Here is a 26,414-nt window from a genome sequence, read left to right as displayed (position 1 = left end):
TACTCAGTATTCCTGGATTAGAAATTATTGAAAAATACTATAGATTTTCCCTATGTTGTTACAAAGGAGAAGCTTCAGCCTTCAAAAAGTTTTTGGAAAATGAAATTAAAAGGCAATGGAATTTTTCCAGAAGTTTTTTAAGCTTCCTTGTATATAGAATTAATAAGTATTAGTATTGGGATACACCAATAAGTATCTCAATGAGTTTGTTTGTGGGGATGTGTATGTGTGTGTTGACAAGCAGATTTGATGACTGCTGAAGTGGCAATAACTTAAGAAACTTATGAAACTCATCACTTATGAAAAAGAAAAAATATGGGGATGGAAAAAATGCTGAAAGAGGCATCTTGCTTTATTTGACATTAAGACTTGTATCATACACTGTTTATGATATTGGTTCCTGAACAGATAAAAAGACCAGTGGAAAGAAATAGAAAGTCTAATCAAATGCCTTTTGCCATATTGGAATACTTAGAGGATTCCTCATGGGAATAAAAATTAAATGTGATAGCTAACTCAGATAAAATAGATAAGTCGATTTTAAGTGGGCTAAAGATATAAGTGTGAAACATAATAAAGCTTTTAAAAGACAATGTGAGAATGGCTTAATGATCTCAGGGTTAATAAGGCGACCAGATGTCCCGCTTTTGGAGGGACAGTTCCGATTTTTAACAATTTGTCCCGCATCCCGCGGCGTTTTTAAAAAGTCCCGATTTTTGGAAAGAATGCACAGCAAGCTAGGCAACGGTGGGAGAACGGGAAGGGAATATTCGGTTTTCAGCTGCCAGGTGACTATTTCACCAGGATATGAGTTTTATATTATTTTTGTTAATTTTATAATGTTAAACTTTAATAATTGTTGAGAACTGATTATCGAGAACTGCTTATCAAAGTTCGCATTGTTATCAGTTGTAAGAATTCGACCACCATTGTTTGGACTTAATGAACATTGGCAAATTTTGGCATTGGCAACGACGAAAACATTGTGTAATTGTCTCTCAGACGATATACATCACACTGCGTGCTAGTGCTAGTTAAACAAGTGATGTCAACAAATCAGCTATTCAGATGATTTAGGTAAGTAATTTACTTATTTATTTCATAAATACATACATTTTATTGAATTTAGCAGACAGTACTCGTATTATTTATATTTTATAGTGGTGGCAAAAAGTCTAGTGCCGGCCTTGAAAGTGACACGATTTACGTTACGGCAAATTCAGAGAAAAAAATAATGCAAGTTAGTATTGTTATTATTTAGAAAGATAGCATTAAAATTAAAATAATTTAATATAGTTACTTTGTAACAATCAAATTAATTTAATTTATAAACTAAAAATAAAATATGTCCATTTTAAGCAATATGTATATAATAATTTATAAATAAAATTTTAAATTATTTTTTAAGATTTTTAGCATAATGAGTAAGAAAAGAGGATGCAAATTCAATGATGATCTAAGAAGTGAATTTCCTTTTATTAAAAAAAACAGCAATTACATGGTAAAATTTGAGAAATGTAATGGTGAATTTTCTATTTCGCATGGCGGGAAGAATGACATTTCAAAGCACTTGGAGACACAGAAAAATAAGAGATATTTAAATACTGCTGCATCTTCCTCCAAAATACAGGATTTTTTTCAGAAACCAACTTATGGAGATGAAGAAAAGAAATTAGCATTAGTAGAAGGACATGTCTTTTCATGCTATTAATCACAATCATTCCTTCAGATTCATGGACTGTACATCACAAGTTGTCATAGTTATTCAACAAAAAATTGTCTGTGCTAGAACAAAATCTGAGGCTATTGTGTGTAGTGTGCTTTCCCCATATGCATTTTCAGAATTAAACAAAAATATAGAAAAAATTAATTTTATATTCATATCGTCAGACACATCTAAAAATCATAAGGATATAAAGTTATTTCCAACCATTATTAGAGTTTTTATTCAGAAACTGGAATAAAAATTAGAATTTTAGATTTCATTTCTGTGCCCAGCAAAAGTTATGAAATAGTTTTCAGTTCCATTATGAATATTTTGTAAAAAATTTTCAAACATAAAATGATTGCATATTGTGTAGACAACATGAATGCAAATTTTGGAGGAAAAGCGAGAAGTACAAATAATATTTTTTATAACTTAAACAAAAACCTTAATCAAAACATTATTGGTGTTGGTTGTGCAGTGCACATAATACATAACGCCATTGAAACAGCTGCTGATTTGTTGCCCGTAGATGTGGAAAATATTGTTATTAAAATATATTCTTATTTCTATATATACACCGTGCACGTTGAAATGCTTAAAGAATTCTGTGAAACTGCGGAAGTCAAATATCAGAAAATACTTGGATACAGTAAAACGCACTGGTTAGCTCTTTTGCCAGCTGTCGAAAGAATTTTGAAAATATACGATCCTTTGAAATCCTACTTTCTATAACAGGATAAATGGTGACAAATTTTCGGTAATCAAAGTAGCAAAGGAAGTCAATCATTTAAAATTTCAGTGTCCGGAGTGGTTAGAAAATAATTTCCTTCCGTTAACTATCCATAATAGTATAAGCCAGCTCGAAGAACAAGGTGCAATAAACTGTGCAGATATCGTGAATCATGTTAAAAACTTCTATAGTAATGCATAGATTATTTAGAAGAATGACGGTACATTATAAAGATATTGAACATTTTCATTGGGTTACATTAAAACAAGAACTTAATTGGGATGATGTGCAAAAATCATTCAATCATATTATTTGAAATTTCCCATATAGTAATATTGCCCCAAAATGATCTTTTTAATGAGGTAACATTATTAAAAATATATATTGATAAAGAAAAGGTTAAATCTTGGGCATCAGCAAAAATCACAATAGAGAACAAATGGTTAGAAATATTTCATTTTGAAACAAACCATGTTCCATACAATAATGCACAAAAAATTGTGGAATACATGCTGTCCTTACCAGGAACTAATGCTGTGACTGAACATGTTTTTTCTATGGTAAATAAAGTGTGGACATCAGAAAAATCACAATTAAATGTTTAGACTTTGAAAGTCATGTTATGTGTGAAATATAATTTAACAAATTCTAGTGAAAATTTTCATGACTTTCTAAACAATGACAGCAATCTACTAAAAAAATTCACTCAAATAAGAAATATGCCAAAGAATAAAATAATACTACACATAATTTTTAATGTATTATATTTGTAAATTATACTTATGTTGAAATTAAAATATATATATTACAATACTATTTTTGCATTCTATGAAAATTTTTGTTGCTCCATATAGACCAAATTTTTCATCAAGAATCCCCCCTCCCCCTGGTTAATGGTGTCCCGCTTTACCAATGCTAAAATCTGGTCCCCTTAACTTAAGAATACAAAATGCAAGCAATTCAGTAGAACAGAGGCAGAAGATATCAGTATGCACAGCACATAGAAGAAAACAGGAAATGCAAATGAACTATGAAAAATTGTTCAGTTTCATTGGTAATTGGGGAACAAAAACTACAATGGAAATGATGGATATGCACCACTTCAAATCCAACAGATTGACAATTAAGAGCAAGAGATGTGAACAATAACAGCTCTCACTTGATGCTGAAAGGATGTAAAATGGTGCCAACCATTTCCAAAAGCAAGCTCATGCAAATATTTGCACCTAGCTTAGAGTTTAGGGTTTAAATAAACACCTTACTTGTGAACCAGAAGATGTGTACATGTTTATTAGAATACTTATAATTACCACATATACCCAGATATAAGCCGACCTGAGTATAAGCTGAGGTACCTAATTATTACCTGGAAAACCAGAAAATCTGATTGACTCGAGTATAAGCCAAGGGTGGAAAATGCAGAAGCTATTGGCGAGCTTCAATAATCAAAACAAATGAAAATAAAGTTACTAAAAATTGAGACATCAGTGGGGTAATGTATTTAAATATTTATTTTAAATAAAAACATAAATAAAAGGACAAGTCATTTAACATTAGTAAGTGGAAGATAGGTTCAACAAAAACAATAAGGTATCAACAATGATACCTTAAGAGTACTATTCCCTGAGCTCAATCAGCAACCAAGCTAAAATGTAGAGTTAAAATCCTTCAAAACTGAATTCCTCATCATCATCCATATTCCAATGCAGAGCTTCAGCTGGTGTGAGGTCATCATAGACGCTGTCCTCACTGAGATCGCCGTCATCACCATCACTGCTGTCATTTTCATACAAAGCGCAGTCTTCACTGCCATCCATAGCATTACTAATACTACATTTCTGGAAGGCACGTCGCACCATGTCTTCTGGAATGTCTTCCCATGCATCTCGAACCCACTTTGCTATTAACTCTATGTCAGGCTTCATGAGATTTTCTCCCTTTGTTAGTTGGCCTTGACCAGATGACATCCATTCCTGCCACTGACACGTGTATAAGCCAAACCCCAGTTTTTCAGCATATTTTTGTGCTGAAAAACTCAGCTTATTCACGAGTATATATGGTATATCCCCAAACTAACAGAAAAACAAAACAAGCCACCAAACTCACTGCCATCATGTCAATACCAACTCATAGCGACCCCTAGAGGACAGGGTATAACTGCCCCTGTGAATATTGAAATTGTTCATCTTTATAGGAGTAGAAAGTCCCATCTTTTCCCTTCGGAGTGACTGTTGATTTGAACCTCAGCCCTTGTGGTTAGCAGCCACCACTAACCATTACACCACCAGGGCTCATCATCCCCCCAAATTTGTTCATCCATTTGACTGTTGCCTGATATTTAGGCTTTATGCTCAAACAATAAACCCTAAATGCCAGGCAGCAGTTGAATGGTTGAACAAGTTGTAAGGCAGTCCTTCAATGGAATAATACAATGAAATGATAAGCCAAAGAACTCCAAAGAAAAAATTAGATTCCAATTGAATACCCTAGAGCAGCGGTTCTCAACCGGTGGGTCACAACCCCTATGGGGATCGAATGACCCTTTCACAGGGGTCACCTGATTCATAACAGTAGCAAAATTACAGTGATGAAGCAGCAACGAAAATAATCTTATGGTTGTGGGTCACCACAACATAAGGAACTGTATTAAAGAGTCACAGCATTAGGAAGGCTGAGAATCGCTGCCCTAGAGTATGACTTCATTTATATAAAATTCAACTATAGGAAAAATCAAGCAGTTTATTGTGTAGAGATGTATACAGTACAGCTAATAAGGAAATTATTCTCCCTATCGAATATGAGGCAGTGGAGCGAAAGGATGTGATCAGAAAGAGACACAAAGAGAGCCCCAGGACCACTGCTCGTATTCTATTCTGTAGCATCCGTGGCAGGTAGCGGTACTCCTAAAGATGTGCGTGCATGGTCTATGCATCAAAAGTCTCACACACAGAACAATCAACTCACAGAAGAATGCACAGAGTATGATGTTTAAGGCATGGAAAAATACATCATGTATTGCTTAGGAATACCAACACAGTAGGAAAATTATAAAGGAAAGAAAGGCATTGGTTAATGGCAAATCTCTGTTGCCCTTCCCTCTGGGGTGAAAGAAGAGAAATATGAGAGAGAGAGAGAGAGAGAGAGAGAATAAATACAAGGAGGGGTTTCCTAAGTCTATAACAATATGTTCTTTCTCAACATAAGTGGAAGGTACATGGGTTTTTCATTTACTACCTTTCATTAAATAGTTGGGTAGATGTGCTTTATTATGCCATGTTGTGTATACGCTCACTGCTGGCTCAATGCTCGAATCAATGCTGGTTCATAGGGGCCCTGTGGAGGTCTGAGACCTTAACTGCTTAAGGAGTGGAGAGCCCAGTGTGTCTCTGGGGCTGTTGGTGGTTTCAAACTGCTGAGCATGTGGATCACAGCCACTACATGGCCAGGGCTCTTGTATGTACTGTACAATAAACTTTAAAAATAAAGTAAAAAATGAAGTAATTTATCATTTAATAAACAAATGAGGAATTCTCAAAACACACTGCAATCTAGTTGACTCCAACTCAGAGGGACCCTGTAGGACAGGGTGGAACTGTCCCGTGGGTTTCTAAGACTGAATCATTAGACTGATCTTTACAGGATTAGAAAGCCTCGTCTTTCTGGTGGTTTCAAACTGCTGGTCTTGTAACCAAGGTTACAGCACACTATTACACCACCAGGACTCCTTCTGACAAACAAAGAGGATTTCTTCCTTTCTTTTCTTTTGTTAAATCATTTTATTGGGGCCTCTCACAACTCTTGTTACAATCCATACATCAATTGTATCTGACATGTTAATACATCTATTCCATTGTTTTTTCTAGACATTTAATTTCCATTGACCCCCTTGGGATCAGCTCCACTTTCTTTCCCTCCCTCCTACCCCCACCCCCAAACCTCATAGCTCCTTGATAGATTGCTAATTATTTTCAAATCTCACCAATCGCTGTTTCCCTTCCCTTCTGGTTTCTGTTGTTCTTCCCCCTGGATGGGGGTGTTTGGTTATGTGTCATTCATTGAGATTGGTGCCCCCCTCTTTCTCGCCACCTCTTCCCCCACCCCCCCGGCCTTCCCCCTACCCTTTTGGTATCTCTATTCCCATTCCTGGGTTCCATGTGTTGTGAGTTTTATCTCTAGCCTCTACCTATGTACATGTTCCTTTCCAGTGTACATTGGGAAGCAGCAATGGGGTCATGATAGTGGGGGGGGGGTGAGGATGCCTCAAGGGATCAGAGATATATTGCATGACCCATTAGTGGTCTACTGCACCCTAATTGACTCATGCCCTCCCTGCGACCCCTCTGTGGGGGGAATGTTCCATTATCCATAGATGGGCTTTATGTCTCTGCTCCAATCTCACTCCACTCTCAACAATGCATTTCTGTTTGTTTTTTGTTTACTGTTTGTTGTGAATCTTCTGATGCCCATTGTCCAGTCTCGATGACACCTCATGATCACACTGGTTGGTGTGCTTCTTCCATGTAGGCTTGTTGCCTCACTGTTGAATGGTTGTTTGTTTAACTTCAAGCCTTTAAGACTCCAACCACTGTATCTTTTAGTAGCCAGGCACCATCCTCTGTCTTCACCACATCTGCTTATGCACCCATTGTGTCTTCAGTGATCATATACAGGGGGGTGGGGGTGGGTGATCATCACAGAATGCCAATTTGTTAGAACAAAGTGTTCTTGTATTGAGGGAAGTTATGAGCTGAGGCCCAAGACCCATGCTTAGGTCTCTTTGGACTGTCCCTAGGCAAGTTTCACCTGCATTTTAGGGAAGGACTCTAGGAAAAAGAAGAGTAAGCCCATGCCATATCAGGAGGACTGAATCAGCAGAATGATCTGAGTAGTCTGGGAAAATATGCAACTGCGGCTGCTCACTTTTCTTCTCAGAGTGCTCAGCCAACTGGACTTTCTGAGCATGAAAGTTTGGTGGGTGATGCTCTCAAATTTCCCTTTTCTCAATAGGCCTCCTCACCACCCTTTAGCCCAGGGATGGGGTGAAGACCTGAAGACTTTTAACAGGCTACCTCTGAAAACCTGCTGCACTCTGGGTGGGAGGGATTTTTACTTAAGAAATTACCCCCTCTCGGTTCTTCCCATGTGCATGAGCACAGAGTAAGCAAGGCAATTGTAAGGCAATATAGAAATTATTAAAAACATTCTTCTTGAGGTTTGACAATGAAGCAGTAGATGTGTATCTACTACATGGTTGTTAGTCAAAAGGGTATGTTTCGAATAATCAATTGGTATTCATTTAAAACACAATAACGGTCTTATTAAAGCTAAATTTAATACATGCCGTATTTGGAAGTAATTCTTTACCACCACACAGAAACCCTTCCAGCTGTCCTTTTTTGTTGCATTGTTGACATTCAGTGGCGAATTAGAAGACTCTCTGATGAAAATCCCCCATGGCTAGATATGTGTGCTTATTTTCGATGCAAACTCAATATATAGACTCCTTGCTATAGCTCCAATGGTGACAAATTCATGGGCAAATTATCGATTATAGATTATCTTTTAAAAATTGATAGACAGTGCCAATTATCAGAGAGAATAGCTTCTGGGTTCTGAAAAGCTTGATTCCAAACAAGCAGCCATCGAAGGAGATGTCAACTAAATCCATATGGAAGAAGTACACCAACATCCGTGACCCAAGGGTTGTAAATCATATAATCCAAAGCCGAAGGACGGATAGTATCAGAGACTAAATTGTGAGATTCTGGTTTGCAAAGGCTATGGATGACAGTGGAAGCCCAAAATACATTTGTGAGCTCTACACGGGAATAAGCCTCTGGTGATTTCCCTCTAGTCTAGCCAAAATTGGAGGAAAGGGAATAAGCTGATCAGAAAGAGGCACAAAGAGAGCACGAGGAACACCAGAGAGAGAGCAGAAGAATGAATGCAAGGAGGGGGTTTCCAAAAGCTGGTTACCAAACAGAGAGCACTAGGGAGATGACTTTTCTTTAAGAGTATCTAATCAAATTGTTTTGCTTGACTTACAGAGTTGAGAAACCATCACCACAATCAACATTTCCCAAACCCAACCCAACGCACTGCCATCACGTCAACTCTGATCCATAAAGACCCTGTACAGGGTTTCTGAGACTCTACATTTTTTTGATTTTTTTAATCATTTTATTGGGGGCTCATACAACTCTTAGCACAATCCATACATACAGCCATTGTGTCAAGCACATTTGTACATTTGTTGCCATCATCGTTCTCAAAACATTTGCTTTCTACGTGAGCCCTTTGTGTCAGCTCCTCATTTCCCCCTCCCTCCTTCACAAACCCTTGATAATTTATACATTATTATTATTTTTTCATGTCTTACCCTGTCCGATGTCTCCCTCCCCCTTTCCCTAACCCTCTTGGTATCACTAATCTCATTATTGGTTCTGAGTGGTTTCTCTGTCCTGGATTCCCTGTGTTTCCAGCTCTTATCTGTACCAGTGTACATGCTCTGGTCTAGCTGGATTTTTAAGGTAGAATTGGGATCATGATGGTAGGTGGGAGGTGGGGGGGTAGGAAGTATTAAGGAACTAGAGGAAAGTTGTATGTTTCATTGGTGCTTGGCTACACCCTGACTGGCTCATCTCCTCCCTGTGTCCCTTCTGTAAGGAGATGGAGAGATGACTTATAGGAGATCAAAATGATCAACCTGACTTGGACAGTTAAAACCTCTTCACTTGATTTTCCCTCTGATACACATTGGGCCTGATCTATTTTTAACATTTTCTTTCTTTTTTTTTTCATAATGGAGTCTATCTTGATTTTTTGTTGTTGTATATTTTTCTGTTTTTCTTGATACATGAAACCCAGGATTGATGAACCAATAGATACAACAAGTAGAACAAGTGTTCAGGGGGCATTGTGGGAGAGGGTAAAAGGAAACTGATATCAAGGAGTTCAAGAAGAAAGAAAATATTTTGAAACTGTGGTGGCAATTATACAATACTGCTTAATATGATTGAACTATTGAACTATATGATAAGCCGTATTAGCTTCCAATAAAATGATTTTGAAAAAAATTGAAGGGTAGAAATGGGTGCTATCTAAATTGGAAATGGGATAAGAGACATTCCAGAGAGTATACATAAACAAATGCATAGCTCTTTATTTCCAGGAATGGCTCATCAGCTACCAAAAACAAACACAATTATTGTTTACTTTTAAAATAATTTATCTTTCATAATTTCAATCTTTCAAAATTTTGACTTTCCTCTATAGAAGTAGTTATTACTAGCAACATGAAAAGAGCAGAAAATAAGACTTTTAGCAAGTAAAACCATTTTCAAGCAGAGAAGATTACCTGAATTGGAGCACAGGGAAAATGCTCCATCTTCATTCCCACTAAAAATCAAATATTTAATGCTGTCCTCACTGGAGTCTGCAGTAAAAGCTTTTACAGTCACAACAGACGTACCTGGAAAATGTAGGTAAAAAGAACTCCTTTAGGAATAGAAACTTTTCAGATAAAGCGAAACCAAACACTGAGTATTTATGTGCCTACAATGTTTTTCCTTGTTAATGCATCCAAATTGACGAAGTGTCTTCAATAAGCCAGATCTCAGGCTAAGTGGCTGAATATAGTGGAAAGCATGATAAATAAATGTCCCAACCCTCATAGTGGTATTATCGGTTGAGAAGACACACAATAAACCATGAATCAGGTTTTAAATTGTATTAAATGAATGAAAAAGTTTATGTGATGAACTAAAACAAGAGAAAACAAATAAACCAATTGACCCTGTTGGCTTCTGAATCAATTCTGAATCACAGTGACTGGGTATAAATAGCTGGCACCTTTAGCCACCATGGTGTAGTGGTTATGCATTGAAATGATTTCTTGATTTTGTACTATTTTCAGGATCATTTGTATGCTTTAGTATTTTGTTATAGCTATTGTCCATTTTAACCTAAGGAGTTCATCTTATTGCACTATGCAGTACAATATTCCATAATACTGTATAACATTATGGCACAATTCCATATTATGCCCCCAAGGCTTCTGTTTCCATAGATATAGTTCATTTGATTGCTGCCTATTCCATCTGGTGATCCACATGCACTCACATGGTCATCATTCATATTGGTGAAATGAGGCATTCCCAATGACTAAGCTGTTGGTCTTTCAAAATTCTATCATGTCATATTTGGCATCCTTTCTATTACCAAAGCCATATTTTCCAACTGCAGATGCTTCTCCTTTGTTACCAGATTTCATATTCAAGTGACCGGTAATTATGAGCGAATTTTAATTGATTAATTGCAGACTGGGTGCAGAGTAGCAATGATGAAACATAAAATGTTCCTCTAGTTCTTAAATGCTTCCTCCCCCCACTATCATGATCCCAATTCTACCTTACAAATCTGGCTAAACCAGAGAATGTACATTGGTACAGACAGGAACTGGAAACACAGGGAATCCAGGACAGATGATCCCTTCAGGACCAGTGGTAAGAGTGGCAATACTGTGAGGGTGGAGGGAAGGTGGGCTAGAAAGGAGGAATGGATTACGAGGATCTACATATAACCTCCCTGGGGGATGGACAACAGGGAAGTGGGTGAAGGGAGACCTCGGACCGTGTAAGATATAACAAAATAATAATAATTTATAAATTATCAAGGGTTCATGAGGGAGGAGGGAAGGAGCTGGAAGGGAGGGGGAAATGAGGAGCTGATATCAAGGTCTCAAGTTGAAAGAAAATGTTTTGAGAACAATGATGCCAACAAATGAACAAATGTGCTTGACACAATGGATGTATGTATGGACTGTGATAAGAATTGTACGAGCCCCCAATACAATTATTTTTTTAAAAAAAGAGTAACTCTGACTGATGGTTAAGGTTTTATGTCAACTTTATTGAGCCATGATCCTCAGTAGTTTGGCAAGTATGTAATGATGTAATTTGGCAGTTATGTAATGTGATTTGGTAGCTATGCAATGGTGTGGTTGTCCTCAATCTTGTGATCTGATGTGATTACTTTCCATTTTCAGCTAACACTGATCTTTGCAAAATGAGCTGGTCTATAGAATATGACCATGTTTAAGTGAGGAGTGTGTGTGTGTGTGTGTGTGTGTGTGTGTGTGTGTGTTAGGGAGTTATTTTAAAAGGTTTCACCGAATAGAACAGAAGAAAGATCCTCAAGCAAACAACACTTTCCCCAGTAACCTTTTCAAAGCTTAACATAAAAGGAAATATCAAAGAAAAACAAGTCTGTAAAATTGAAAATTCAGTGAAAATGCAATTAAGAAGCATGAAACAGAATGTGTTATGGGGAAATATGAAGAAAACCAAAATAGAAATATACTTCTCCTTAGAAACTTTGTTTAACATAAACTGTGACAGAGCTTAAAAAGCATTTATCAAGATTTCCAAATGGTTGTTCATTTGAAGCCAGTTGTAAAGGCAGCCAGGAGCAAAGTGAGATGTGACTCAATCATAGTGGACTCAAGTTACTATGCATGCTGGGTAATCTGAGGCTTATTTTGTTCATTCAGGAGACATGTTGTTAATATGAAAACATCTGACATTTTTGTTAGGAATATGCCTTTATAGAAGTGCAATATGTTTGCTCTGTAAAGCTCAATGCATTTTGTGCTTCCTGATACAGTTTATTTTTCAACTACAGGAAACTTTATTTCAGTGGCTTGTCACATATTCTTTGGGATTAGAATAAGGAGAGAAACAGTGAGGTAGGCAAGAAGTACAATCTAGCTGAGAGGCAAAAAGCCATATTGGGTTAGGATGCTTGTTACTTGCCCAATTACAAAATAAGACGTGGAGATCACATGCAAATAAAGGAACAAAGAAGAGCACGAACACAGAATGTAAACAAGAATCACAGATGGCTTCCCACATAAAAGGAACATTCCTATTTTTATTACAAATACAATTGTCACAATATCAAATTAAATTGCAGTACACAAAGAATTCCATTCAAGGAAAATGCTTAAAACTAGATGCTCTACTGTGACAGAGGACAATACTGGGGATACATGGGACACACGGTGGGTAGGTATTGTGGCCTGAAAACCCCCCGCACCCACAAAGCCCCTAAACCACCCCCCAAATAGACTTCAGGCTAGGAGCGGCAGCTCCCGGAATTCCTCCAGGACCAGTCGGGAGATAGTCGTAGAGGTCAGCAGACAGACCTGCAACTATGTATGTTTTTTTTCTTTTTTGAATCTTTTGTTTTCTTTTTATTTGCTCTATGTCATTATTGGTTTGCCTACTTATATAAGATAGGAATGGGAAGCAAGCTCGAGAAGAAAGCAACAGGACCAATTGTCCCGGAGGGACTTGCGTGGAGAAGGTGGCAGGGAAGGGTGCAGTGAACAAACAACGCCTTAGACAGGGGAACAAGTAGGGAATTAAAACCAACAACAAGGAGGATGTAGAGATCCTGGCGGTGTTGGAGCAACAGCAATCTAGCTGAGAGGAATTACTAAGAGGTGGAAGTAGAGTGAGTGTGATGGTGGGACAGGAGGAAGGTAAAAGGAAACAGAGGAATGAGCTAGGAAGCAAAGCTATGGATAGAAGTATAGGCATAGGTGTGTATATACATAAATACATTAATCCAGGAAAATAGAGGTATTGGCCTATATACATATATTTATATGGTAACACACTGAGGTAGTGGACGCACTTTGGACCTCTGCCCATACCCTCCCTCAATACAAGAACACTTTGTTCTAACAACCTGGCATTCTGTGACGGTCACCCTCCTGGCACAATTGCTGAGGACAAAATGGTTGCAAAAGCAAATGTGGTGAAGAAAGTCTAGCTGTTAAAATATATAGCATGTGAGTTCTTAAAGACTTGAAGTTAAACAAGCAGCCATCTAACAGAGAAGCAACAAGCACACATGGAAGAAGTATACCAGCCGGTGAGATAATAAGGTGTCATCAGGTCCAGGTAACAGGTATCAGTATACCCATAACAAACAAACAAAACCATATTTTTGAGAAAAATGGGGGCCAGAGCAGAGACCCAAGCCCATCTGTAGACAATGGGACATCGCCCCACAGAGGAGTCACAGGGAAGGGATGAGTCAACCAGGGCACAGTAAAGCGCTGAAGAAATACACACTATTCCTCTAGTTCCCTGAGGCTTCCTGATCCTCCACTCTCATGACCCCAGTCCTACCTCTCACTTCGGACTAGACCAGAGCACGTACACAGGGGCAGATAAGAGCTCACGAGGCTCTTCAAAGGTGCAGCATGCATCCACCACGTGCCTCACGTCTTTCCGCTCCTGGAATCTGGATAGTTGTCCGAGGGAAGGGAACGTGGGCAGTCGCGCAAAGCCGTGGACGCCAATGATGACTCCAGCTTGGTTTGAATGGCCCCCAATGGACGCCACTCGATACCATCCCACTGTGTATCAAGTGAGCCCTCTGAGAAGCGGGAGGAGGGATCGCATTGCCAGCAAGAGCTAGGAGTGGAGAATGTCCTCCGGACCTGAGATCCCTGCACAGAAAACCTCCTGGATGCAGAAGACAGCTGTGACATCAGAGCCAGGAACCAGAGCACGGAACACGGGAATGAACTTCCCAACCAACGGAGCAAGTAGAGATGACTGCTTATGTGCAGGAGGCTGGTTTGCGGAATGGTACGCCCCTGGGCACTTAATCTGGGGGGCTGGGTTTGCCGACCCACCGAGCTTGAGCAAGGCCATCATCGGGTCGAGGCTCACAGTAGAGTGGTCTGCCCTTTGGATGTTTATTAGCAGACTCCAAAGAACTTGGTAACATGTCCCGATGAACAGCTCCATCCTGAGCATTCCTCACGGGCAGGCGACTTGTTACCTGCCCTAGTGAATTCAGGTCTCACGCGAGTCTTGTCTGTGAGTTCTGTGTAGCTGTGGCCGTGGGTATGAGAACAAAGAACATCGGTGAAGACAGCACAGAAGAAGCCAGGGGCCGAGGGCCTGAGTGGCGCCTTGAGCAGTGGCTCCCCGGTGGCAGCAGCAGGCACAGCTATCTGTGACACATCGGAGGAGGGAAACGGCAGTGGCGCGCTGGTCTCTGCCCTTCCTCGGGGGAGGGGAACGTGAAAAGGTAAGCCCCTATCCTTGGCCTGGCCCCAGGGAAGCACTGAGTGCTGGCCACACGAGATGTGCAGAGGACCCACAACCTGGCTCGCTGCAAGCGAGGAGCACTTGAAGTGCCGGCTGATGAAGACCTGAGGCTGCAGTTTGCAGTATGGATGGCAAGTGGGCATTCAGGAAGTCAAAACTGGACCAGGAGGTCACATCATGATGCACGGAGAAAGGATGGAAGTTGTCCAGGGTTTTCATTGGACTTGGCTCCACCCTCAGTGCCCAGGGAAGCAGCTGTCTGGAGATAAAACAACGTGCTGGATGGAGGAGGGCTGGTGCTCAAGCACCGCTTGTTGAAGAGCAAACTGGTCACTCTCAGGGCAAGCGGGCACTTGACCCACGCTCTGGTATTTCCAGTCGCCTCGTCTGCCTGTGACAGTTGAATCAGGAAAACCGAAACTGCATAAGGAAGACTGAAGAACGGATAACCTTTCACGTACGATGTCGGTGAAGATTACGGGAGTCACCGTGGACTGCCAGAAGGGCCCACAGACCTATCCCAAAGAAGAGGCAGCCAGAGCGCCCCTTAGAAGCCAGGAGAGTGAGAGTCCCTCTCACATACTTTGGACGTGTTATCAGGAGGACTTGTTAACAGTGCCTGGAGAGGGGCAGCTTGCTTGGTTACCCACAGGGGCAGTGCAAGGAGGCCCTCAAGGAGATGAAATGACACGGTGGCTGTAACCAGGGGCTCAACCAGAGCAGTGACCGTGAAGAGGGCCCAGGACGGGGCGGGGTCCCTGTGAGCCAGAACTGACCCGATGATACCCAGCAACAGCACGGAACCACTGGAAGGTGGACAGTAAACCAAGAAGACTGATAGCGAATGGGTCGGTATGAACTATGAAAATAATAATTTATGATCTATCAAGGGATCATGAGTGTAGGGGGGAGGGAAAAAAAGGAGTTGATTCGAAGGGCTCAATCAAAAGTAAATGTCTATGTACATGCAAATATATATATGAGGATGGGGAAATAGATCTACATGTCTATATTTATAGGTGCAATATTAAGGTGGCGGAAGGACCTTGGGCATCTCTACTCAAGCACTCCCTCACTGCATGAATACTTTCTTTTATTAAATTGGCACTCTACGATACTCACTCTCCCGACACAACTGCTGAAGCCAAAGTGGGTGAACAAGTAAATGTGGTGAAGAAAGCTGATGGTGCCCGGCTATCAAAAGAGATAGTGTCTGGGGTCTTAAAGGCTTGAAGATAAACAAGCGGCCATCTAGCTCAGAAGCAACAAAGCCCACACGGAAGAACACACCAACCTGTGTGATCACATGGTCCCGAAGGGATCAGTTATCAGGCATCAAAGAACAAAAAGTCATATCACTGGCTGCACATCTCCATGATACAATCGCCAAAGACAAACAGGTGCATAAGCAAATATGGCGAAGAAAGCTGATGGTGCCCGGCTATCGAAAGAGATAGTGTCTGGGGTCTTAAAGGCTTGAAGGTGAACAAGCGGCCATCTAGCTCAGAAGCAATAAAGCAATAAAGCCCACATGGAAGAGGCACACCAGCCGGTGCGATCACGAGGTGCCAAAGGGACCAGGTATAAGGCATCATGCAAAAAAAAAAAAAAGAATATGTGTGTGTATATATATATATGTACATATATATGTGTGTGTGTATATGTATATATATATATGTGTATATATATATATACATACACCATAGTGAATGAAGGGGGAAGTGCAGTGTGGAGACACGAGGCCCAAATGTCGACCACTGGAGATCCCCTCATAGAGGGGTTTAGGAGAGGAGATGGGTCAGTCAGGGTGCGATGTAGTACCGATGAAGAACACAGCTTTCCCCCAGATCCTGGATGCTTCCTCCCCCCAACTACCATGATCCGAATAATACTTTGCAGGACTGGATAGGGCAGAGGTTGTACACTGGTGCATATGGGAGCTGAAGGCACAGGGAACCCAGGGTGGACGATACCTTCAGGACCAGGGGTGTGAGGAGCAATGCTGGGAGAGTGGAGGGTGAGTGGGTTGGAAAGGGGGAACTGATTACAAGAATCCATATGCGACCTCCTCCCTGGGAGATGGACGGCAGAGAAGGGGGGGAAGGTAGACTCCGGATAGGGCAAGATATGACAAAATAACAATCTGTGGATTATCAAGGGCTCATGAGGGAGGGGGTAGCGGGGAGGGAGGGGAAAAAGAAAAACTAAGAGGACCTGATGCGGAGGGCTTAAGTGGAGAGCAAATGCTTTGAGAGTGATTAGGACAAAGAATGTACAGATGTGCTTTATACAATTGATATATGTATATGTGTGGATTGTGTTAAGAGTTGTACGAGCCCCTAATAAAATGTAAAAAAAGAAAAGAAAAAGAAAATGATTAGGGCAAAGAATGTACAGATGTGCTTTATACAATTGATGTATGTATATGCATGGATTGTGATAAGAGTTGTATGGGCCCCTAATAAAATGTTTTTTAAAAAAAGTAAATGTCTAGAAAAGAATGATGGCCACATACGTACAATATGCCTCATACAATTGATGTATGGATTGTAATAAGAGTTGTAAGAACCCACAATAAAATGATCTTTTAATTAAGACAAAACAAAACCTTAGATGCTCAAGACAGCCAAGTGTGCCAAACGTTTATATGACAAATTTTAAATTTTATACTCTCTTGAAAGAAGGTCAATAATGAAAGGGCCTTGAATCCCCCTAGGTCTCTGCTTTACTGTGTACATTTATAATAAAGTCTGTCTCTGGCATGTAGATTTAACTTATAATTAATACTTATTTACCATCAAGGTAAGGATAGCAACATGTGAAAATGCACATTATGCCTTCCATGTCCACAAGGCCAAATAAACATATGTAAATATGTAGCTTGTACATTTGTAGACTTCTGTGGGTTTCACTTGAAGTATAATTATTGCATTAAAAAAGTACACTAGAAAATAATCAATGCAATGCACAGTGGAATTCTGTGTGCTAAAGAATAAACAGAAATATGAGAAATCCCTCTTAACCTGCATGGACCTAGAGAGAATTATGCTGAATGAAATGTCAATCACAAAAGGGAAAATATTGTATGGGTCCAATATCATAAAAATCCAAAAGGGTTACCTACTCACAGGCAGAAACACTGATGGATATCAGGGATGAGAGAGGATAAGAGGCAAGGAACTGTACAACAAGAAGGGGGTCTGCTCAAAAGGCAAGCAGAGAAGAAACCTGGGAGACGCACAAGAGTTAGGGGCAACAAAGGCAAATGCTTTTACACACCTGATCCTGCAAGAAAAGTCTCAAGTCTGTGTTGTGGGAAGGCTCACAGGATTATATGAATGATTACTTAGAGGTTTGACGGAGAATTTTTCTTATGGAGGACAGAGTTTGCGTTAATGATGGTGAAATAATTTGGAAAATATAGAGGTGATGGCTGTACACCCTGAGGAATGTAATTAATGTCACTGAAATGCAGATGCAGAAATAGCATCTGTATTTCTGTTGTATATATTTTCACCACAAGTTGGTGTTTTTTTTTATTAATTAACTTGATGGAGGGGAATGAAAATCAAAAGGAAGTAGGTGAGAATGGAAGCATCAGAAACCCGCCTTCGGCAGAGCTGAGAGAGCAGGAGGGAAGAGCCTGAGGAAAGGGAACACAGGCTGATAACATTCAATACAGCAAGGGCCAGGGTACCTATGTCTGACTTGTGAGCACTCATACTTGTCCATTTAGGTTCTGTAAATTTGCCCTCATTTGGAAATATGAGAGCAATCCCTACTGGTAGCAAATGCTGCATGACAATCATCTACACTTGATGCACTGGCTGCACTTGCAGCTCTTCATTGAAAGGACTTTGAGCCTTTTCTTGCACTAAATGTAAACAAAAACTGTATACACCTGTTGAGACATACTACAAAGTTGACTTTAAGACACCTTGAGAAATGGATCGCACTCATAAACCAGAGTCTGCCTGTCCTTATGTTGAATCTTGCTCTAATTGTGTATTATTGACAAGCAACTTTCTGATTATAATTTGGCTTCCTTTGCCTTTGTTGTTTTTTTTTTCCTAGAAAGAGCACTGGTCACTCTGACATGACTAATGTAATACACATGACAATTAAAGCTCTTTTAAATTAAATAACTGGCATGCTGGTTTGTAGATCAGTCCCTCTCACATTAAGCCACACTCATGGGAAAAAGGAGATAATCCTGTTTGTTAATAAATTGAAGTCTTGAGCCTGTAGGGCTAAGGTCCAGAAACAAGACCTCACGAAGGCAAAGGCTGCTTGGTAGGGTGCCCTTTTGAGAAAACGAACTTGCCTACGGCTTTTTTTTTTTGCATTTCTGCTCCTGCAGAGCACCCTTAGATTAGGTAATGAAAATCCCTGACGAGCTAGGTGGTGCTTATTCCAATAGCTTCATTCTAAATATGAACCTAAATAAAAACCCAACTTCACAGCCATTGCGTTGATTCCAAATCATAGTGATCCTGTGTACACCAGAAGCAAGCACGGCTGGTTCCTGTGCCGTCCTCATCCTTGCTCTTATGGTTGAGCTCACTGCTGCTGTCACTGCAGCAGCCCATCTGGCTGAAGGCATTCCTTTGCTTCACTGCCCTGCGACTTGCCCAAGCATGATGGCCTTCTCTAGCTACCTATCTTCCTGACAACGCGTCCGACATACATGAGGTAAAGCCTTTCCATCCTCATCTCTGAGGAATATTCTGGCTGTTCTTTCTCCAAAATGGATTTGGTTGGGTTTTTTTTTTATTTGCTTGTTTTCTTCGGGGGGGATCCCGTGGTACTTTCAATATTCTTTGCCAGCCCCACAATTCAAGCACATCGATTCTTCTTTGGTCTTCAATATTCAATTAATGATTTCTTCGCGCTTTAATACTCAATGTCAAACTTTCACATACATCCGAGGACATTGACAATACTATGCCTTGGGTCAGGCACACCTTAGTCCTCAAAGTAACCTCATTGCTTTCTAACACTGTAAAGAGGTCTGTGCAGCAGATTTACCCAATGTTCCGTGTCTTTTGGCTGCTTGTCTGATTGTGCACCAATTGTGGACCCAAGCAAGACAGAATCCTTGACAACTTCAATATTATTTTCATTTATCACAATAATTTACCTATTGATCTAGTTGTGAGGAATTTGGTTTTCTTAACACTAAGTTGTAATCCACACTGAAGGTTGTGAGATGTTATCTTTATCAGCAAGTGCTTTAAGTCCTCCTCACGTTCAACATGCAAGATTGTGTCGTCCGGATATCACAGGTTATTAATTAGCTCTCTGCCAATCCTGATGCCCCATTCTTCTTCATATAAGCCAGCTTCTCTACTTATTTGATCAGCATACAGATTGAATATATAATGAGAGGATACAATCCTTACACATACTTGTCCTTATTGTAAATCACTTAGCATTCATTTGTTCAACTCACACAACTGTCTATATATTCGTGTGCAGGCTCCACATAAGCACATTTCAGTGTTCTGAAACTCCTGTCATTCTCAAAACTATCCATAGTTCAATATGATCCATGCAGTTCAATGTCTTGGCATAGTCAATAAAACACAAGTAAATATCTTTCTGATATTCTCTGTTTTCAGCTAAGATTTATTTGACACCAACAACATACGTTGTTCCCTGCCCTCTTCTGACTCTGGCATGAATTGCTGGCAGCTCCCTGTCAATTCCACTGTTGCTGAATGGTCTTAAGCAATATTTTATTGTGTTCTATGAATGCTACTGTTCTAAATACTTTGTGCATTCTATTGGGTCAGCTTTCTTTGTGATGGGCATAATATGGATATTTTCCAGGCAGTTGGTCAAGTAGCTGGCTTCCAAATTTCCTGACATAGATCATGGAATGCCTTCAGTGCTTTCCTGGCTACTTGAAATATTTCCACTGGTATTCTGTCCGTTCCTGGAGCCTTGTGTTTGGCTAATGTTTTCAGTAAAACTTAACTCTTTTCATTTAGTTTTTGCTCATAGGCTTCCTCTTGAAATACTAGAATGCGATTAGTCCTTTTTGGTGCTAAAGGACTAACTGTGTATTGGTAACTGGTAACTCTGTTTCTTCTTTCCATTTTCTTTTAATGTTTCCTGCATCTTTCCATATTTTGTCGATGGAACCTTTCCATGTGGCTTTTTTCTTTAGTTCTTTCACTTTAAGATATCATGAGTGTGCTCTTACTTCTGGGCTTTCTAACTGTAGGTCTTTAAATTTCATTGTAATTTGACGTTGTCTTCTTGAGCTGCCCTTTGGAATTTTCTGTTCAGCTCTTTAATGTCATTATTTCTTCCCTTTGCTATAGCCAGTCTATCATAAAGAACTGGCTTCAGAGTCTCTACTGATATCCACACTAACCTTTTCTTTCTTTCCTGTCTTTTTAATGACCTTTTGCTTTCTTCGTGAATAATGGGCCTGATGTCCTCCTGCAGCTCATCAGATAGTCTGTCACTAGTGCTCAATGCAGCATATCTGTTCCTGAGATTGAGATGTTCTAGAATGAAATTATGGAAGGATATAGGCAAGGTCAGATTTTGGCTACAGTGAACTTATTTTAATTTTCTCTAGCTTCACTCTGGACTTATGTGCAAGCAATTGATGGTCTGTCCAACAGACTGCCCTGGCCTAGATTTAGCTGGTTGTATTTAGCTTCTCCATTGCCTCTTCCCATAGATATAGTCAGTTTGATTTCTGTGTATTCCGTTTGGAAAAGTACATGTGTACAGTTGCCTTTTGGGACACTGGAAAAAGTTATTTGTGTTGAAGCAGTTTTTGGTCTGGAAAAATTCTGTCACACTCCACCTTAATTTCTATCACCAATACTCTATTTTCCAGCTATTGTTCTTTGCTCTTTGTTTCCAACTTTTTCATTCCAAATGTCAATAACTATAAATACATCTTTACTTCATCTTTGATCCATTTCAAAATTAAAATGTTGGTAGAATTCCCTGATTTCTGCATCATTAATTTTAGTGGTTGGTGTACAAATTTGAATAATAGTTGTTCTGACTGGAATTTCTTATATGTGGACAGATATTATCCTATTACAGATAGCATCATTCTTCCAGATAGATCTGTAAATGTCCTTTTTTACAATGAATGTAATGCCTCTTGAATGTCATCCCTGGCATATCATTTTCTGATTCAAGATGGCCAGTACCAGTTCATATCCGCCAGTAGTGCATGCATAGAATTTAATCTTTATGCATTTCATATTTGGAAACTTCCAATTTTCCCTGATTGGATTTCTACATTGCAACTCCTAATTATTAATTGATGTTGCAGCTGTTACTTCTCTTTTTGAGTTGTGTCTCCTCAGGAAATGAAGGTCTCAAAGGCTTTTCTCCTGAAAGCTTTACTCTTCACCATTTCATTATGGTCAACTCGGCTTTGACAAGTCAGCTCTTCCTCAGCCTTCTGACCTGTGGGCACATATTCTCGCACTAACTCTGAAAACATTTTCCATCTATTCATGAGGTTTTCAGTATCTACAGTTATGCTATGCTGTCCGTAAGGGTTTCAGCAGCTAATTGCTCTAAAGTAAACAGCCTTGTGGTAGTTACATAATCTGGTGTCAATCCGGCATTATTAAGAGTGAAGGGGTGGAGTTTAGCCTGTCAATCAGGTGGCAGCTTGATGACCTCATTTGGAGGTGCTATGGAGGTAAATAGCTCACTGAGTCCAGACGCCCACTCTCTGCTTTGTCTTCCTGCTGAGAAGACACATGGAACTACGCTGATAGAAGCAGACCCTTGGAGCCGGAGTAGCCACATGAAGACCCCTGCCAATGCTAAGATGCTTCCACTGCCACTGGATCCACAAGACTTTCCATCCACTGGCCTGTGATCTTCCTAAATTTGGCATCATTGCATGTGTTGGATGAATCTGAAGAGTAATTTATGAACTAGTATCGATATATGGGGTAATATCAGATGTGTGGACTTGATCTGGACAGGGCTGGGATGTTTTCTCAATATACAATTGCTCTTTTATATAAATCTTTCTTATATACATTTGAGTGTCTCTGGAATTGCTTCTCTAGTCAACTCAGACTAACACAAGACTACTCCTTCTTTGTAGTCTGTTGTTAGTCTGGAAGCTCTACTGAAACTTTTTTAATTCGGGTGACTCTGCTGGTAAATGAAATACTAGTGAAATCACTCCCAGCATCACAGCGACATATAAACCAACACAGTACAAAAATATTGACAAACAAGTAGTGAGTAGGATGAACTGGAATTGCCCATTTGCAATTTGGGCTCTGAGGCTATAAATCTCTTTGGTAGTATCAAGTCTCACCTTTCTCCTATTGAGCAGCTGGCTGACCCTAAATAATAAAATAGAAATGGCAGATAATATGTGACTCCTTGTTGCCATGCAAACTTGTGGATGGCAAGTTAACACCAATTCTATACAAACTAGAACACAGAAAAGGAAGAGATGCTCTCACATTGATTTTGTTAGGCCTGCACAACCCTGAAACCAAAAGCCAGGCAAAAATAACACACAAACACACAAAAGCAAAACTCCAGATCAATGTCTCTCATAAATATAGATGTAAACATTCTCAATACTATTCTAGCCAACTGAATCCAACATCATGATCAGATGAGATTCATACCATGGATACAAGGATGGTTCTACATTAGAAAACAAATCTATGTTAATTCACCATATTAATCAAACAAATAAAAACACACACTATCATCTCAATTGATGGAGAAAAGGGCATTTGAAAATCCAACACACTTTTATGATAAAATTTCTTAGCAAAAGAGAATTTTTCAAAGTAGAAGAGAAATTCAAAAAATGAGGAGCTGATGCCAGGGGCTTAGGTGGAGAGCAAATGTTTTGAGAATGATGAGGGCAATGAATGTACAAATGTGCTTTACACAATTGATGTATGTATGGATTGTGATGAGAGTTATATGAGCCCTAATAAAATGATTTTTAAAAAGAAGAGAAATTCTTCAATATAATTAAGTCCATATATACAAAGCTGTGGTGATACAGAAACACAAATTCCATAGTTATAAGGAATGACAGCATCTTGGACAGTAGAACACTATGATGTGAATTTATACCTAGCTCATTTATAGAGTTCCATTATAGATTAAAGACAGAAAGAGGGTTAAAAAAAAGTGAGCAGCATATCAGTATGATCCCTATCCTAAAGTATGCCTTTAAAGAAGTCATTATCATCTCCTTGGCCATAGAAGGACAAAGAAGTTTGTAGATGTTAAAGGCAAAACTTCCTGATCGTGAACACATGCCCCATAGCCAGGTGGCCAATCCTCTAAACTATACTAATGTAAATAAAGATTTACATGTAATAATAGAGATATATGTGCCCAGACTTACAAGTGTAGAAGTCAGCGTTCACGGGTGCTAATGAAGACTACGGAAAGTACCAAGGACTGCTAAAGGACTAAGCAATCTGTCTTGGAAGAAGCCCAGCCAGAGTGCTCCTGAGAGGCGAGGGTGGTGAGACTTCGCCTCACATTCTTTGGAAATGTCAGCAGAGACCAGTCCCTGGCAAGGACTTATGCTTGAGGAGCAGCTAACGGGACTGCAACAATGAGCTCAAGCCTAAGGACAGTTGTGAGGATGGAGTGGGACGAGGGAGCGCTTTGTTCTGGTGTACATCGGGTCACTATGAGGTGGAACCCACTGCATGGCACTGTACAACAACTATTCGTTAGCAAAGGGCTGTGCTGGGCTGCTAACCATAAGATCATAGTTCAAAAGCATCAGTTGTTCTGAAGGAAAAAGAAGGCATTTTTCTACTCCAGTAAAGAGTCACAGTCTTGCAAATGAGGGTCAGAATTCGCTGGATGGTAGTGAGTTTGGGTTTTGAATCTGTTCATTATCCAATATTTACTATATATTTTATTGATCAGGGTGTTCCCAAGTGCCATTATGTTGTAATTTTATTTCAAACCTCACAACAGCTATTATTTTTTAACTAGAGTATCAATAAAGTCATATTTCCCATCATGGTCATTCAGAGACAAGCATAAAGTTGTAAATAGTCCACATTCATGGATAAAAGTTGCTAATTTGCCATTACTGGGGTAATCAAAACTTTAGAAGTAAAACTGAATCAAGAAAAGCTGGCTTTTATTTAAATGGATGGTGTGTTAGTCTGGGTAGACTAGAGAAACAAATTTATAGACACTCATATGTGTATAAGAAAGAGCTTTATATACCAGAGCAATTGAATATTGAGAAAATATACCAGCCCAGTCCAGATCAAGTCAATAAGTCTGATATTAGCCCATATGTCCAATACCAATCTGTAAAGGCCTCTTCAGACTCATGAAACAAATGCAATGTCACCAAATGCAGGAAGATCACAGACACGTGGATAGAAAATCTTGTGGATCCAGTGGTGGTAGAAGCATCTCAGCACTGGCGTGGGTCTCCACATGGCTCCTCCAGGTCCAGGGCTCTGGCTGCCATCAGCGTAGCTCTTTGTGGCTCATCATCAGTAATGTTTCACAGGGAGTGAGTGTCTGTCTCACCTCCAGTGAGCTATTTATCACCTTAGTACCTCCAAATGAGGTCATCAAGCTGTGAACTGATCAAGAGCTAAACTCCACCCCTTCATTCGTAATCCTTTCAAATTGACAACAGATTATGTAACTGCCACAAATGGTTTATTTAAAGTGCTTGATGGATTTAATACACATCATGTACAACCAAGTGGTTTATCCTTAACTTTCAAAAAAATTCAGATAATCTAAATTGACCATAGGAGAGGGGACATATGGGAGAGCTAGTGGTAAGAAGCTAAGGGGGAAGAAGTTTCACTGGAATGGCATCTTCATTTGATACACTATGTTATAGCCAGCCACTTTCATATAGGCACAGTGCAGCACGTCCTGAAGGGACTCTTTCTATGAACAAATGAGCATTTCATGAGTGACTCTAAAGGAGATTTTACTTATTATCAAAGGGTTGCTTTAAAAATCCAGGCTATATATGAAACTAAATATTATTTTAAATAGTTAAAGTGTTAAGTTTAATGTTAATAGGTTAATAGACTGCTAACCAAAACCCAAACCTGTGGGCTTTCCAAAAAAATACATAATAAAAATAATACTTTGGAGTTCTTTTAGTTAAATTCCAAAATTTTAATTTTTCTAAACTAATATCTAAATCCTAAAATTGTTTAGAATGACAGAAATTATATATATATATATCACTCGGGATGTAATCTTTCAGTAGGCATATAGTTTTTCATATGACAATAGAAGATAAAATCATATGCATGGTGTTAGAGAGGTGACGTTGGCAACCATAAAATAATACTGAATAATTTATCGCAAGGACATTTTAATAATGATCAATGGCTTCATAATCTTTTCAAATTGGAATTCAAAAACAACCACAAAAATTTCCTTTTAGTGTCTGTGGTATCACCTGGCAATATATATTGAATTCATGTTTCAGGCACAGCTATGGCCAATTGAAAATGTCATTTTCTTGCAGAGTTCTAGGAAATACTGCTGACAAATGTATTTTGTCAGTAGGTTAGTTGTATCTACTAAGATTCAATAGCCTCCTTAACTGTCATTTTTTTCCTCATCCCTGTCTCTTTACTGTAATGTCTAATTTACAACACTGCACAGGCTTTATATCCTTCACACATGCCATTCTTCCTCCTCAAAGCAAGGTGTCATTTCATGGCATCAGATGCTACGCATACTTACTTGGATATTTTTGAGTACCATATACTTGTATTTCTAACTTTCCTAATGTTCAAAACGTAATAAACAGGTTTTGGAGCACTTGTTGTTAGTTGTTTCATTGGTATGA

At 39.4% G+C, this 26,414-nt stretch overlaps 1 protein-coding gene across 1 annotated transcript in view; it reads right to left on the bottom strand.

The window, feature by feature from the left end:
• The window catches only part of DCHS2 (dachsous cadherin-related 2), a 341,195-nt gene that overhangs the window by 40,068 nt on the left and 274,713 nt on the right, over window positions 1-26,414 (bottom strand). Inside the window, exon 14 of the mRNA XM_075544792.1 lies at window positions 9,796-9,909. Within this exon, the coding sequence (XP_075400907.1) occupies window positions 9,796-9,909 (114 nt within the window). The remainder of the gene's footprint in view (window positions 1-9,795; window positions 9,910-26,414) is intronic.

The sequence above is a fragment of the Tenrec ecaudatus genome, chromosome 3, assembly GCF_050624435.1.
Source record: "Tenrec ecaudatus isolate mTenEca1 chromosome 3, mTenEca1.hap1, whole genome shotgun sequence".
NCBI classification, from domain to species: Eukaryota; Metazoa; Chordata; class Mammalia; order Afrosoricida; family Tenrecidae; genus Tenrec; species Tenrec ecaudatus.
The sequence above is the reverse complement of the archived record's forward strand: the minus strand, read 5'-3'. Positions and strand labels throughout refer to the sequence as shown.